This window comes from Carex rostrata, chromosome 11 (genome assembly GCF_964058835.1).
Source record: "Carex rostrata chromosome 11, lpCarRost1.2, whole genome shotgun sequence".
Taxonomy (NCBI): Eukaryota; Viridiplantae; Streptophyta; class Magnoliopsida; order Poales; family Cyperaceae; genus Carex; species Carex rostrata.
In genome coordinates, this window is record NC_135928.1 from 11,840,246 (window position 1) to 11,855,891 (window position 15,646).

The window sequence follows — 15,646 nt, forward strand, 5'->3', positions numbered from 1 at the left end:
TTTCACTATCTAATGGGTGTCAAACCACTAAAAATTATTGAAAGTATATTATAGCTTTAACAAACATTGATGAAGACATCCACATTCGACCCTACTCATTGCCACTGTTTATCTAGTTTTGTTTTTAATAAAATACCAATTTCATAGGCTATGAAAATTCATATAAATATCATAACAAAAATCAAAAGCTTTCTTATATACAGACAAGTCCAAAGGTTCTCGCTTCCTGCCTGAATGCCTTATTAAAGACAGATTCCAACTGCACAACAAACTCGATCAATTAAAACAATCCTTAAGATCAAAATAAAGATAAAAAAGAGATTATAAGAACAGACCTGATCAATGGTTGCAGAGCTACATAATGAAAGACCGGGGTCTTGGAAAATTACATATTGTCTGAGCTCGGCAAAGCTAAGAAAGATCAAATGACCCCTGCCCTTCATTGATGGCGTAGAGCAATTTCTTGTACATCACTTCCTGCGAATGTATAAAAATGCTCCCATCAGCAACTACCCAACCCCCTCAACACACACACACACACTGAGAGAGAGAGAGACCTTGGTTGAGTACGGAGGAAGCTTGAGGTAATTGGCACACGTCATGACACTGGGCAAGTCCTCATCCGCAGATTCAGTAGCTCCAGTTCCAGTAGGTGTACTTGTCACATGAGAAGGATGCTGACACATCAGAATTGACATTCAGTTAACGAACGGGCAAAAAGGACAGTGAATCAGAATTGCTATATGATTCAAAAAATGTAATACCTTTCTGACTATAGTCAACTTTGGGCTGAGAGCAGCAAGGCCACCAGGTGGAAGCCGGGGTGCACCAGTGACAAATTGGCAGAATGCATGCTGCTGCTCTGGTGAAAATTCCACCATGATCTCTAGGAGCTGAAAGAAAGGTAAAACAATATAATAAATCTTCAAAGGTCTTATAAAAGATCATATGGTTTCTGTGCATTACCAGCCAAAGTGATCAAAGATTGTTTATTTTGGATATGTCACTTGGTTAATTATTTCTGAAGGAACAATTCAGATGCTTTACTCTTATTGAAGTCCAATATTTGCCATAAATTATGTTCTAGAATATCTTAACGTAATTGCTATTAACTGTAGTACTGAGTTTTTTTTCAGAATGTTTGAATGCATTTGCAAAGTTGTTTGCAATCAGGAAAAGAATAAAACATTCTTACATTGACAATAACAGGGCTCTTAGCAGTATAGCCATGATCAAATTTAATATGATCAACGAGGGTCTCAGCCTGAAAAATATAGCATTTTCATTGTCAGATAAATAATATTAAATCTCTGTTAGTGCAAGTAGAGAACACTAAATTCAAATGTATATTACCTCCCACAACTCTCTGCGGCCACAAATTAAGTAGTCAAGCTCATGAGGCGAGAATATTTGAAGCGAAGTGACATCAAAGACCTGTAGAAACAGAAAACTAAAAATTTAACTTCAAAGAAAAAAAGTCAAGACAGTATTTAAGAAAACATAAAACTATGTTAAGGCTAGATTGAGACTACATTTATTACAATAGAAAAAGGATTCCACAGGAATCATTTCCAGGTGAAATGAAATAGATGGGCAAATCTATAAATAGAATGACATTCTTTTCCCCACTCCACCTCTTCACTACCAGCTCAATCTCCGTTGCTTTTCTCACCACCTCTATCCGCCAAGCCCGTCAGTTACTTTCTCCATTTTCACTATCTTACTTTCTTTTAATATATCCTATCTAGACCCTGACAGTCTCACTGTTTACTCCACCATATAAAAGGAGGCAATAGAAGTATAAAATGGTAATATGACAGAATCTTTGCAAATCTGACTCCAAAACCCAGATTCCAGCCAGGCAAACATCGCCCACAAATTGCATAAATTGAATAGTTTCTCCTATTTTATTTTGGTCCCAGTCAGGTGATTTGGTCAAAAAAGGGTCCCGTGTCTTCACTTTATAGGAATAATTGGTTCAGATTAACATGCAATTAATGCACCAGACACTCTTCCAACAAAAAGTCACATCTCAACTATCATTTCATCAAACCTATCCCATGACCCCTTAGAATACAAAAGAAGAATTTACAATGAAATGTTCCATCAAATCCAGTTAAGCAAGATTACCTGGTTAAACCCAGCCCTAAATGCCTCCATTTGCCGTGATATTCCCGTCTTAACTGTTGCATCAACTACCAAGGAGATGTACTCCTCCAAGTTGTCAATATTGACCTAAAAACAGAAGTTAGACGCTCAACATGATCCAAACACAGAATATTATAGAAGCTACCAAATCAAGTACAATCAATATTCACTTTGCAGAATACAACTTAAATATCAAACAAAATAATTTTGTGGGGGGCCAACAGTAGATTTTGAACCAAATAATTGTACAAATCCTCAGACCCTTATTCATGCATAACAGATTGCAAAATTAAGAGAATGGCTGTGGCACACCTTAGCCACAATGAAGATCCCCTCTTTCACAGAAGGTCATTCATTAAACCAAAAGCAATGGAGTTTTCATATGCAATTGTACAAGAATCAAGGCAATTTAACACTTACAGTTGTGCTCTCTTCACCTTCTTTAAGCACGTAATCAGGATAGCCAGGAAGGGTGAAATCGAGGCACAGGTCTTCAATTGGGGCCCCACGGAAGCGTAAATCATCAATGGCTTGGGTACTGTCACCAGATGACTCCAGGTACTTCTTGCGATGCACAAGGATCTGCAACTCTTGCAAAATCTTTCCAAATTCAGAATCGAATGAGAGGATATCATGCAAGTCCAGTTCCTGCAAAAACAAGTCATACAAATTTCACACCACAAGTCACTGTATGAAACCTCCCCACTCAAGAGCCACCAAATTTACTTATTGATATGGTATAAGTTTTGCCCACTTGCATAATTGTACCAAAACATTGCTACATTTCGAAGTTAGCCCAGGTTTGGTTGAGGCGCAAGTGTGGAATAGTATCTTATTCCCCACTACTTATGCTGCATACATAGATAAGTATAGAAATGGTGGGACAACTCGTCCCACCTAGAGTCCTAGAGAGTTCTAATTCAATTATAGTTTTATTCTAGGACAAGATTACCCTTAAAAGTAAACAAACGGGGCATACTTTTTGCTTGCTTCATGCTAATCTTGGATAGTTTTCTAAAGTGAGCTTCTATCTAACCAGCGTGCTCAAGAAATAATGTGCAAACTTAAAAAATCTCAAAATGTTTCAATCCCTCACACAAATCATGTTCAGTATAACAATTATAATTTTCAAGACAAGAATGGCTGCAACACAATAAAGGTCCAACATTTTTGAGGCAAACAGAACCATGTGCTATAAACAACAAAGGTTTCTGTCATTTCAATTTTCACTATTTAACAAAAAGCAAACAGACCAAGAAGCAGTACTACACTAACCTGACCCAGCACAAGCTTGTAAAATGCATTAGACAAGGGCAAATCCAAGAGCCGACCATCCTGCAGGGCTTTTGCCATTACCCGACCAGTCAATCGGAAATACTCCATCACCTTGTAAAACTGGCTCCCTTCTGACATGTCAGCATTTACTGACCAGGGGCATGGGAACAATCCAAGCGGGGCACGCACCAGATCATTCCTCCTGCCAGTCAAATCAACACCCGGTTTCTTCCCATCTGAACCAAGATCAGCTTCCAACACAGAGCTATCTTCAAAATTTGAAGAGGATCGCCACAAACCGAGACTCGCCTTCTGCAAGTCATGGCTCAGAAGGGTGTAGAACTCTAGTGTGGGGCCCAACCCAGTACCAACCTCGCCAAAGTACTCTACCTCAAGGACTGCCTTCTGACTAGAAAACATCTCCATTACCTTGGCAGCCGAATCTAATATCCTATTTCTCGACACACGCACCTTTTGTCTCTGCAGCCGGCCGACCCGAACCTCTCTCACACTAGAAGAGTTAGTATTATCAGCACCCTGCTGCTGCTGAAGGCGGTGCAATGCACGAGACAAACCGAAGGCTGTCGAATAGAAATACTGACGCCTGGTTTCAAAGGGGAACAAGAAGGGGCATGACTTGGTCAATTGGTAACACCATGAGGGGAGGCTTCCGCTACACAATGCAAGCACGTCTTGAATCTGCCTTGAGAGCTTAGGCGTCAGCTTATTATTAACAAAATCCTCATGTGAAACTCTCCCACCAGTATTGTAAAGTTCATCAAGAGTAACAATCCGCCCCTCAGCAAAGTCATCAGACACAGCCTGAACTCTTAGACGTGGTGCAAGCTGGTTCAGACCCTCAAGCACACGTAACAAGGCCAGGATGTTGTAAGTTGGGTTTGATCTCTCCATGTCACAAGGCAACTCCCCTAACAGTAAGCTGTCAAGAAGGGAAACCTGCTGGCCTCTTCCATCAGTCCCAGTTCTGAAAGAACCAGATTTTGACTTCATTGCTGATGAAGCAGAACCAGACCCACCCTGAGCAGCACTTCCATCTGCTTTCTGATAAGTTATAGTAAATATGTCACTCCAAAACCTGCTTCCATCATTTGGCAAATCAGAACCACCGAACCTCTCATCGTCCTCTTCGTCATGCACCAATTGCCGTTGGATTGCCTGGTATATAGTCAAGTTCTTGCTGAGTTGTCGCCCCCCAGCAGTGAATGTAAGCCTGTTGTTATGTTCACTGCTGCTTCCACCCAGTCCCAGACCACGGCGGTCCCGGCTGCTACCACGAATTCCACGTCCGCTAACAGATGCCAGGCCAGCCATTGCAGCAGCGGCAAATGACATTCCACGTGAGCCAAACACACTGCTCATTGCACGTAAATCTGCAGGATCAGGCCTTGAGCTGGTATTTCTGGCACTAGTGCCTGAAGGGGGTGGTTGTGACTGGCTGTTATTTAAAGAAGATGCAGGATTGGAATCCTCAGCTGGGTCGCCAAGTTCCACATCATGCACCATCTCTGGGACACATATAGGAAGAGAACTGTCTCTCAGAACCTGAGAAAGAAAATAAAGAAAATAATGAATAAACAAGTAATAACAATAATGATGATGATGACAACAATGGGTATCAATGTGCAATAAATTTCAGCATATGTGCTCAGCAATGGTCAGGATGAGTTATGATTGTTTTCAATCAAAGAAGAGTCAGCATAAAGACCAATAGGCAGTAATGCATTGGAACAGTATTAATTAAAATCAAATAAAAGAAAACAATAGGCAGTAATGCATTGGTAACAAAGTCCAGTGAAGGGGGAGAGTAAACTTGTAACTAAATAAAATGAATTACATCATCATGGTCATCATCTTCATCTTCTGAAATATCATCCTCGTCAATCATTAGAGCATCATCTATCTCAACTGGAGAAGCATCAAGCTCATCGTCCTCCTAAAAAATAGCATCAACAATAATGAATAATCAACAAAAAGAAATGTTAAAAAAAAAAACTTTCACTTCTAAAAGAATAGATTCAGTAGAATCCCCTCAAGGAGTATTTAAAACCCCAGATCAAGGTTTTGCAAAAGACAATGATAAAGAATGCTAAGCAGAACAAAAGCAAACCTCAGAGCTAGAATTGTCATGAGCAGGCTTCATTTCTGTATCCTTCTCAGAGGCGGCCTTCCTGCGTGCAGCATTTTTAGTCTGCAGTCCCTTTGGCTCCTCTGAAGAGGGTTTCAAGACTGCCTTCCCCTTCCCCTTCGAAGAACTAGTGTTCGCACTCCCACTTGCCTCTTGTGAATCCTTGCCTGATGTGCCACCACCAATCTTTACTGACGACCTAGTGTATCTTGTGGAGCGGCGGGCTACTGGGCCAGAACCAGATGATGCTGTCGCCGCAGGACCTGCACTGGCAGATCCAGACTCTGAATTCGTTGAGGGCTTCTGTGTAGATGATGATTCGGTGCGCTGAATTCTCGGCCAGAGAAAATCCTCCACGGCTGCTAGGCTTGCCAGGGGATCTATCAACACAACATTTGATGAATAATCACGCAACGACTTCTCGCCCTGGGCTCGACAGAGGCGTAACTTGAATGGCTGGGAAAGTGCACTCAGGCCAGATGAAAGCCTGGCTCCGCCACTGCTAGATGACCTGCCTGAATGACTGAGCACCACTGGAAATCGCTCCAGAGATGATAAGGCATTCTGAAGCTTCTGCACAAGAGTCGTCATGGGTGTTCCACTTCCATCCTTGTCAAAACAAAGAGCAATTGAGATGAATGACTTGTACCGCCTGATCGCTTGTTGACGCAGTTTGTGATAGGTATTATCAGGAATCTTCTCTTTGCCAAAAGTCCCACATGATAAGTAGTTCAGCAGAGCAATAACAGCACCGCTCCCAATGAACTCGAATGTGGACACACCGTCACCCTTGCTGAGCTCAGTGAGCATTTCAGCAACAACCTCATTCAGCTGTTCTTCGACACCAGCCGATATGTCAAAAGAACTGACAGCCGAAACCTTCAACTTACCTTTCCCTTTAGCTCTGGAATTCTCAGCACAGGCATTAAGTTTTGTACAGAGTGTCCTGAGAAGGCGGAGATCATCAGTGACACCAACATCACTTGAATCAGAGTCACCAGGAAAGTATTTCTCCTTAAAGGATTTGGCACACCCACTGACTACAACACGCAAGGATGAGCTCGACCCTGGAGTGTCAGTAGAACCACTAGCAGGTGCTGGGGTTTTAACTTCGTCCAAATTGGTGGTGTCCATACTGGGCCCACTAGTCCGCCTGCGATATCGCCGGGAGCGTGACGACGATGTGCCAGTAAGGGCATCACTATCTTTATCAGTGGCTGGAACTTGATTAGGAGTTGCACTAGAGGACTCCGGGCAAATGAGACTCTCAATGGCATGAACCACACCTTCTCTTACAAACATTTTTGAAAATATCCCCGGTAGCTTTTCCATTAAGGTTTCAGCTATCTGAAGAGCAGGAATGAGCACTTGTGGGTCTTTCCAGGCCAAAATACCAGCTAAAAAGCTGTAAAAGTAAGAATGAGCATAGATAAGGTTATAATCACACCTCGCAAAAGTCCAAGTACTGAAACTGACAATGCAAATTACAAAGACAAGACTTAGGATGCAAAAAACAGTTCCATACCTGGATATGTTTGTTGTGCCAAGCAAAGTCTGTATCATGTCTGCAGGGCTGTAGTACATTAACTTCGCAATAACTGAGAGACATTTGTGACGAATGGGACCATTTATGCTGGATCCGTACACCTATTGAGCAAAAAAATAAATAAATAAATAAGAGAGAGAGAGAGAGAGAGTCAGAATTGCCAGTGTTTCATAGCATTTTACACAACATATTTCCACAGATGCATTCTTCTTGATGGCTGGCCAGGAGCCAGCCATTGGATGTTCTTGTCATAGTGCAAAAAAACATCTCAGCCACTTTAGCTTTCTATTTGGGTTACTTATTATAATAGCTTCTTGCTAAGCCTTATATTTTTTGCATCTTTAATTCGCCATCTACCCCACACCGAAGTTAAGAAAATCACATACCTGCGTTAAAATAGGCAGAAGGTCCATGCCAAACTGTTTAAGAAGCTCAGGCTGCTCCTCCAGTAGCTTCTCACGGGGAGAGGCTTCATTAGTAACACTGGACTCATCCTGCTTGCTAGAAGATGCAGCAGAAGGTTTCCTGGAGATGCCCCTGATGAGAACATTATAGCTAACAGGGAGAGAGATGGTCCCTTGAGGTAGTGAGGGGAGAAGCTCATCAGCAAGGTTAACAATCTCAAATATCTGTGAGGACACAAATGGTAACATTATTAGATATGGCTAAATCTGGGCTTTGCATTAAATTAGCTTACTACTTTCTATCAAACAAGAAAGTCCTATGTATTTTAGTTTACAGAGGAAAGAAGGAAGTCAATAGCCTACTGGGTAGAGGGTAGGGTAGGGGGGACTTATGTAGGATGACGGCTAATTATATTATACTCCCAAAGACACAAGTTCCACCACTACATGTCTTGGATACAAAATATAATTTGGATCTACTTAAATTTATATTAAATAAAATATTTCATCAGTTTTTCTAGCATGTTTCAAAATTCCCATTAAATGATGAACAATTATTCCTAAATAATAATGAGAAACTAAGACTAGAAAAGAAATCAGATGTCTACTGCCTAACAAATAAAAAAAGAAACAAATGTATCAAAAAAGCCAAACTTGCAAACCATAACAGAGTAAGGAAAGCAAGCATTAAATTTTGCTCTGATATAGGAATGAATAGATATATAGCAGCATCATCTGACCACCACAAAAAATCAGATGACCCACCAAGTTTCCATTACATTACTATTTTTTTACAACCAGAGTTTAAAATAAGGAATACAGTTTTATCACCATGTGTGCTACATTTGTTTGGATTACTTAAGTTATCTGCATCTGGTCATTTAAAATACATCAAATCATCTGTGCCTCATTCTTTCTAGCCACAACCCACATGCTTAACCAGGACAGTACCAGACAACCTGATATCTGTACAGGTATTGGACTGTATCATCATATATGTAACCACACTTGAAGTAACTACAAATGTCAAGTGGTCAATGTACCTGTTCTGGTGGCCTCGTTAGAGCAGGTGAGACAGTTGTACCAGCAACTAGGCCAGAGCCTGAGAGGATGTCCTTTAAGGTCCCACTAATTCCTAGAAGAAGAAGGGTTTTAGCTGCTAATGGAGATCCACTTGCGCAGGTTGAAAGAAGTCGAATAACACCCTGAAAGAAATTGCAGGAACAACATTAAGCACCTACTATACAAAAATTAGACAATCAAATCCCAACAATAGCACCAGAAAAGTAACAACGCAAAATTTTTTTGTGCATCTTCTAGATATTTAAAGTACAAAAAAAAATAAAAACATTTTGATAAAGACAGTGCATATGTATGATAACCCTTTCAATTGCCATGAATAATATAACTGCCTTTATAAAAAAAAAAATAGTTTGATAAAAAAACTAGAAAACAATTGTGTACTACTCCTCCACAACCTACTTCTGTTCTTGTTACAGCTACTGCTCAGTAGCCGAGGGAGAAAATATATTCAATGGTCTCAATACATGTATTTTTTGAAGGTTTTTTTTGTGAATATATTGATTGGGTATGTACACTTACAGGGCCAATAAAAGGTGAATGGGGCCACTGGACCCAATACTCTATAACATGGCTCCACCACTGTTAGTGCTATGATATTAACTATCATTATTCATTTCTATCATCATCACCTTGATTGACAGCATTATTGTCTTGTGTTATAATTAACTTCTATTACTACATATAGAATTTAATATGGGCCTCATTTTGTTCTTTTCTAACCAGTCCAACATTTAAAACAAACTCTTCAACACGGATTACTTTCTTGTTCTGAACATGCTACCAAAATTCAGTAATATGGAATCCCTGTATAAATGACTGATTCCTGAATTCTACTCAAGTTGCATAATAATTGTTGCAAAACAGAACATTTAATTTTGTGGATGAAAATAGCTCCCTTACTGTGTATGTGGAAGTGCTCAGAGAGGACTGTCCACCCGAATTGCTAACAGAAATCAGGCTAGCAGCTTGTGCAACCAATCCATGATTACAAAGCTCGTCCAATCTCTCAGGAGATGATGCAAAGGCTTCCGCTATTCGCGTCAAACAAACCGATGCGTGCTCGAGCACCTTCAAAGGTAATATTCTCATGATTAAGACATTACAAAGAAAATATACTTGGGAGATAATGGATTCATAAAGCATTTTACAATGTTGAGAGATCCAATCTGGTGTTGAGCTAGCAAGAGAAGACGCTACTTGGTTTTTTTTTAGGGTAAGATGACAACCATCTTACAAAACACTAACTTGGTTAAAAGATAAGGAAAAGGGACCTTATTTATATAATCACCCTTAATTAAAAAGAGCTAAGATACCACTATACCTTCGAATCATGATAATTTAGAAGGTTCGTGAGCAGCGGGACAGCTTCCATGACAAAGTCTGCTGCATCAGAAGGAAGCTTGCGGCACATGTTTGCTGCCGTAGACAATGCTACTCTCTGACAAGCAAAACAAAGTAAGCCACTTTAGGTGACACTATATTAGTTAAGAAAAAAGGTAGCTTATGCAGGGGACTGTAAGGGTGGGGGTACCTGAACACCAGTGGAGAAGAAATCAAGATACGAGAGAACAGCCATTAGAGCACCAGCACGCAAACAAGCAGTAGGGTGCTCCTGTGATATCTTCTTAAGAGCTTGCAGAGACTACAATTGAGAGAGAGAGAGAGAGGTTGATAAGCAGATCCTAACAACTACGATAAACTTCACTCATAAAAATATAAACAATCCATGCTTCAGCAGACTTTTCATTCCCAAAATCAGGCATATAAACTCAACATCTGATATCAGAAAAACGAAAGAACTATTTATGAACCTGTTCAGCAAGGTCCATGTATTCAATTGTGAGGAGACGGGCGCAGAAGCAAGGAACAGCACCATAATGTACCACAGCAGCACAAGAGGATGGAAGTACGTCACACAAGTGTGAAAGTGCCCTAGCGGCGAGCAGCATAATGTCAGGATTGCTCTCGTGATTGAGCAACCCAACCAAAACGGGCACAAATGAATCCACCGAGAACGAACCCAGAGAATCCTCAGTACCTATTGACAGCATCTCGCATAGTTGCGTCAGCGCCTCCACTTGTTTGCCTTCCTCGCCTTCAGCACGGAGACCTGATAATATTTTCTTCAGCCTTCCTCCCTGCAGAAAGAAAACATTATTATTCAACTGTTATGTGAGTTTTGATGGGACACAATTCACCATGATCGTAAGGAATGGTTCTTCATAAACAACAAGATATGGCCCAGATAGAAAGATTTAAATATAAGACCAATTGGACTGCTCAGTATTATAAAATAATTAACCAAGTAGTGTAATTATATTCAAATTAAAGTCAAAATGAAAACTTAAGTATATGTTTGTAGTTTGTACAAAAAATTATCCCTTCTAACACAGAGAGAATGTCTCCATGAAGGTATTTTAAAGATGCCTGAGTTCATCAAAATGAAATGGTACATCAAACTCGAATTTTTGAAAATGATGCAAACACACTAATTTTTACTGAAACAGACTTGATTCATCCACTAAACCCAAGTAATACTTATGCTATGATTGGGGGTACACAATTACTACAATCACTGTTTGCAATTTCCCATAAATATCATCTTTTCACAACACCTGCTGGGATGATGAAGCTGCGCCTGCTGATAAAGCCGATGAGGGAAGGAGATCATCAAGTCCAGCTCCAAGCTTACGAAGCAGCCCTTGCAAAGCACTGCTGGCCGTGGTGAAATTCTGGTGCAGTAAACCAGAACCACCTTCACTGTCGTTATCCTCATCACCTGACCCACCGGCACCGCCACCACCAGCAGCGGCTTCAAAACTCAATCCAAGTAATCTCTCAGCCTCTCTTTCTCGTTCACGGACCCGGGACGACAGTGGCTCAGGTGGTTCCTGTTCTTTACCCTTGCCAGAGCCAGAACCAGAGCCCGACCCACGGCGTCGGCCAGATGACTCAGCCGGTGTATCCATGTTGCCTGAAGGGGGGGGAAGGGAAGGGTTGGTAGCACGGCGAGAACGGGTGATTGGAGGGTTAGGTTGGACTGAAGGTACAGAGGAAGAAGAAGAAGAAGAGCGGGGGCGTTTAGTGGAGCGGGTGGTGGGTTCTTGAGAAGAGGACGCCTCCGCCCGCTTGCGGCTCCGCGTTTCCATACAAGGAAGAGGGAAGCTCGCCTCCCTCGCCCGGAGGTGGGGGGTTGAAAGCGAGATTAAACCAATGGATCGGTTCTCATCTGAGGGAACGAAGACGGACTGGCGTTGGATGATCGAAAAAAGTGATCGGAGCGGCGAGATCTACCGCCGACGAATCGAATTTGGGGTGCTTTTGGGGGAGGGAATGGAAGGAGTAGGCTAGGGCTTTGAGGCTTTGATTGATTGTGATGGGAACAAAAAAAGGGGAGGTGGTGGAAAGGTCTTGGTTGGTCTCTGGTTGTTGTTTAGTCTGACTGTCCAGGGAAAGGGGCGGTGCGATTGGGTCGGATTTGCTAAGTTTGCTGTATCTCTCCGATGAAGAAGGGGGCCTTGGTACAGGCCTGGTTTGGGCTTATTTCAGGGTGAACCAATCTAGGCTCAAGTCAGTAAAGGCCTCAATTTTAGATTTGCACATGTTGGATCTGTATTGGGGAATTATTATCATAGAGATAGAGGCCTTTCCAGCAGCAACATTAAGTTGGATTAGTACCAAGAACAGGAACCACAGCAGCAACAAAGACAAAGACAAAGGCCTTTCCAGCAGTGGCTCAGGTGGATCTGTCTTTGTCTTTGGTGTTGTAACAAAGGCACATTGTGTCTCACCTAGTAACTACACGAGTATTTTGTAGCGCCCTCGTAAGCTCAGCTCCAACCTTGTCGACTCCGCTCTACCTCCATTAGATAATTAAAGAGATTTTGAAGATGAAGGTTTGAGATTCATTCATCCGCTTCGCTTCGCTTCTCCGCCCCGCCCCGCCACCTCTACTCCTCCCCTCGTCCGCCCGGTTCATTTCGACTTGCTCCACTCGAGCGGATAATTCTGTCGGGACTCAATGCTCCGTCTCACGTTTTGAGCAGATACTTCCGTCTAACGGATCTAGCCACCACTCATCGGTCCGTCTTGTCTTCCTCCAATTGAGCAGGTGCTTCCGTTTAACGGATCCAGTGATCGCTTTTCGATCCGATTCGACTCTCCGGGTTCGACTGAGGGTGCTGTAAATTATCTCCGCCCGCCGTATTATATAATATTACTATATATGAATAAGGTACGTGTTGATGTGGTTGTGACCGATGGTGATAATGCTGATGTGTTTTCTTCTTTCTCATTCCTTCCCTCCTCCTCTCCTTCTGTCTCTTTCCACTGTGGTGGCCTCCTGTGAGGTGACTGTTCTGGTCTGGTCGACTCAACTCCCAGTCTGGTTTGATTCAGTGCCTCCTCGGCTGAGTGGTGACTGTCCTGGTCTAGTTGATTCAGTTCCCTATCCGGTTTGATCCAGTGCCTCCTCGGCTGAAGTGGTGACTATCCTAGTCCAGTCTGATTCAGCGCCTCTCAGGTGCGCATTTTTCTAGCAGTGTTGACATGGTGTAGTCACACTCGCTCGACTGCTACGTTTGCATATCAAGATAAGAGAATGAACGGGCCAATTGACTTGCTAATATGGAGCAAACTGAACATTTCGCAACCACTAGTTTTACTTTTCCTCTTCTCTTTAGTTTTTAGTAGTGAGAGATTTTACGAGTAGTTCAGTGTATAGGATACTATCTTTGTGTAATAAGAATACCTATGCTAGAACAAGCTTGTAATTTGCTCTGATGTTAAATGAAATCGCCTAAGGGCTTACAACCAAAAAAAAAAAAAAAAGGCACATGGTTTTCATATGAGAGGTTGTGGGTTCGAAACTTATAAAGTGAGAAAATCATCTATAGTATATATATATATATATATAGGAGTTTGAAAGTGTGTTGAGCGGCTTAATCTCCAACAACCCATGATTTCCAAAAAAAGTTGGATTAGTTTGATACTGCATTAAAGTATATGTCAGGTTGGTTTAAAAAGTATGCCTCTCCATTTCCGACTCGATCTAGTGAAAGAAAAAAATGCGACGTGATGTAACTAATACGTCAAGGGAAGCGAAAAAAAGGTGGAGAAGATGGTGATATTTGCGAAAAAAGGAGAGACAGAAGTTTTTCGAGTCAGGAAGAGAAAAGGGGAGGAGGCAAAAAGAGAGAAAAAGGGTATGGCTGGAAAATGGACCCCCCAGTTGTCAGTTGAATTTAAGTTGTAAGTCTAATTGTAGATGAGCAGTAGATTTCACTATAGGTGAACAATGTCCGATCTGTCCAAAATTAATATATAAGAATAGATTACTTGATCATGTCATGTTAAAGTATTTTTTTTATAAAACAAAATTACATGTGTTATGACTAACATGATGTGATTGACTCTTCACATTTTTTTTTAGAAGTTATAATTCGTTGAAAAAATTAAAAAAATATTGAAAAATAAAAAGTTATTTCAAAATAAATTAAAAAAAAAAGAAACAAGTTGAAAAAATTAGTCACATAACGTGTCATATAACGTGACCGGGTCATTTTGTGTCATGTGTCATCAAAAGAAGACATGTTATGTAACATATACTTCACATCACGTGACCCATACGCATGACATGCCGTGACAGTTCAACCTGATACACACTAGTCGGAGCCCTTCAATCCCATCAAGATTCACACAAACATCTTAAAGATTTGTGTGAAATCAAAAGCACACAAATAACGAATTGAAAAAAAATAATAATGAGGTATGTGATCTCGAATTTGATTTGATGCTCAACGGATCACTCAGCTTAGTTTTTGTTGAGCTGTCATACTTCTCCGTGCTCATTGTGGGTCTACGAGGTGTCGGTGTCAAGTTATGTTCAATTAGATCTACCCCCATAGTATGTGAATGTGTATCCTTTGTATTAATTTAAAAGAGAATCTTTTGAGTTAATGAATCTCAACCGTCTAATTTTAAAATGAGCCAATCTAATTCTTACCTATAATATAGAGGGCCCTTTAATATTAGTACAGATCTAGTTCACACAAAATTTAAAACAGATAGTTAATGCAGAAGATACAAATTTATTGTGCATGTGCATTTTGACTCTGATATTTCACGCTTTTGGTCGCTTGTTATTTTTTAACCTTTTTACAAATGTTTTACTAGCAATTTGATAGAGTTGTTACTGTTGTTATGGTCCGGTTTATTTCGTGAGCTATCTTTGTACACAACATGTTACAATTTGGATGATTTCAGAAGTTTATTATATGAATTTTATATTTCACTGTACCGTTCAGAATTTTTCATCAATGTTAGTAATTGCAAGCACAGGATTCTTTTTAACATGTCGCTTCGTCTTACAAGTAATATTGTAATGTAATTATGCTAATTTTAACCGATTGATTAACTATTTGCAACTGTTTGATGGAGTAATGTAATAAGTATTAACAGTATATATATTACGTGTGTAATGATGTTTTTAGAAAATTAAAAGTTATTTTTATAGAATATTATCAATACTTTTGGAACAATAACTGTAAATGATACAATCAAGAGTCCAGCTAGTATGGTATTGGTATCATATAACACCAACTACAAAATTGATTGGATAGAGTTCAAACGATTAATTCAAACCGTTCAAACTGATTTATTTTATAAATGATGCGTTTACATGCAAAAGAAATTATATATTTTAGTTATTTTACTATCAAATCAAGCTGTAAAAAATATATTGAAAAATGAATGCATTAAAATTAACTTAAAAACTCGCACATTTGACCTATTGACTTGATACTAAATAAATTTGAAAAATTATAAATTTTGCATGTAAAATAGATCGGTTTGAACGGTTTGGATTCACCATATGAAGGATCAATTCGATAGGTTTTGAAATTGGTGTTATATAAGCTAAGATAACACTAATGACGTACTAGCCATACTCTACAATTAATCTCATAATTCCCATTGCCATTATATGCAAAATAATTTCATTTACAAAATATTGCAAAATTAAAATTAACATTAATAAATTATTTC

At 40.2% G+C, this 15,646-nt stretch overlaps 1 protein-coding gene across 2 annotated transcripts; it reads right to left on the reverse strand.

The window, feature by feature from the left end:
- Positions 1-12,103, reverse strand: KAK (HECT ubiquitin protein ligase family protein KAK). 2 transcript variants are annotated; one of them, XR_013513896.1, is made up of 19 exons: positions 11,218-12,103; positions 10,414-10,740; positions 10,134-10,244; positions 9,924-10,040; positions 9,503-9,670; positions 8,563-8,724; positions 7,502-7,744; positions 7,095-7,216; positions 5,552-6,974; positions 5,279-5,377; positions 3,424-4,986; positions 2,569-2,796; positions 2,131-2,235; positions 1,354-1,434; positions 1,196-1,264; positions 765-893; positions 558-677; positions 336-477; positions 1-259 (listed from the first exon to the last, which is right to left on the reverse strand). XR_013513896.1 is itself a non-coding variant. In XM_078310614.1 (19 exons), exons 1-18 carry the CDS (start codon positions 11,749-11,751, stop codon positions 412-414), a joined length of 5,667 nt encoding a protein of 1,888 aa, XP_078166740.1. In that variant the 5' UTR covers positions 11,752-12,071; the 3' UTR covers positions 106-291; positions 390-411. The 2 variants fall into 2 exon arrangements, 1 of the variants encoding a protein (XP_078166740.1); XM_078310614.1 differs by having other exon boundaries at positions 106-291; positions 390-477; positions 11,218-12,071.
- Between the last annotated feature and the right edge of the window lie 3,543 nt (positions 12,104-15,646).

What these genes read in the sequence shown, in the direction of transcription:
- KAK (XM_078310614.1), bottom strand. Translation starts at nt 11,751, where the DNA reads ATGGAAACGCGGAGCCGCAAGCGGGCGGAGGCGTCCTCTTCTCAAGAA. An exon ending in TGAGCACTTCCACATACACA is followed by an intron (nt 8,725 to 9,502) that starts GTAAGGGAGCTA and finishes AATTTCTTTCAG; the next exon opens with GGTGTTATTCGACTTCTTTC. An exon ending in TTCTGCCTATTTTAACGCAG is followed by an intron (nt 7,217 to 7,501) that starts GTATGTGATTTT and finishes TTTGCTCAATAG; the next exon opens with GTGTACGGATCCAGCATAAA.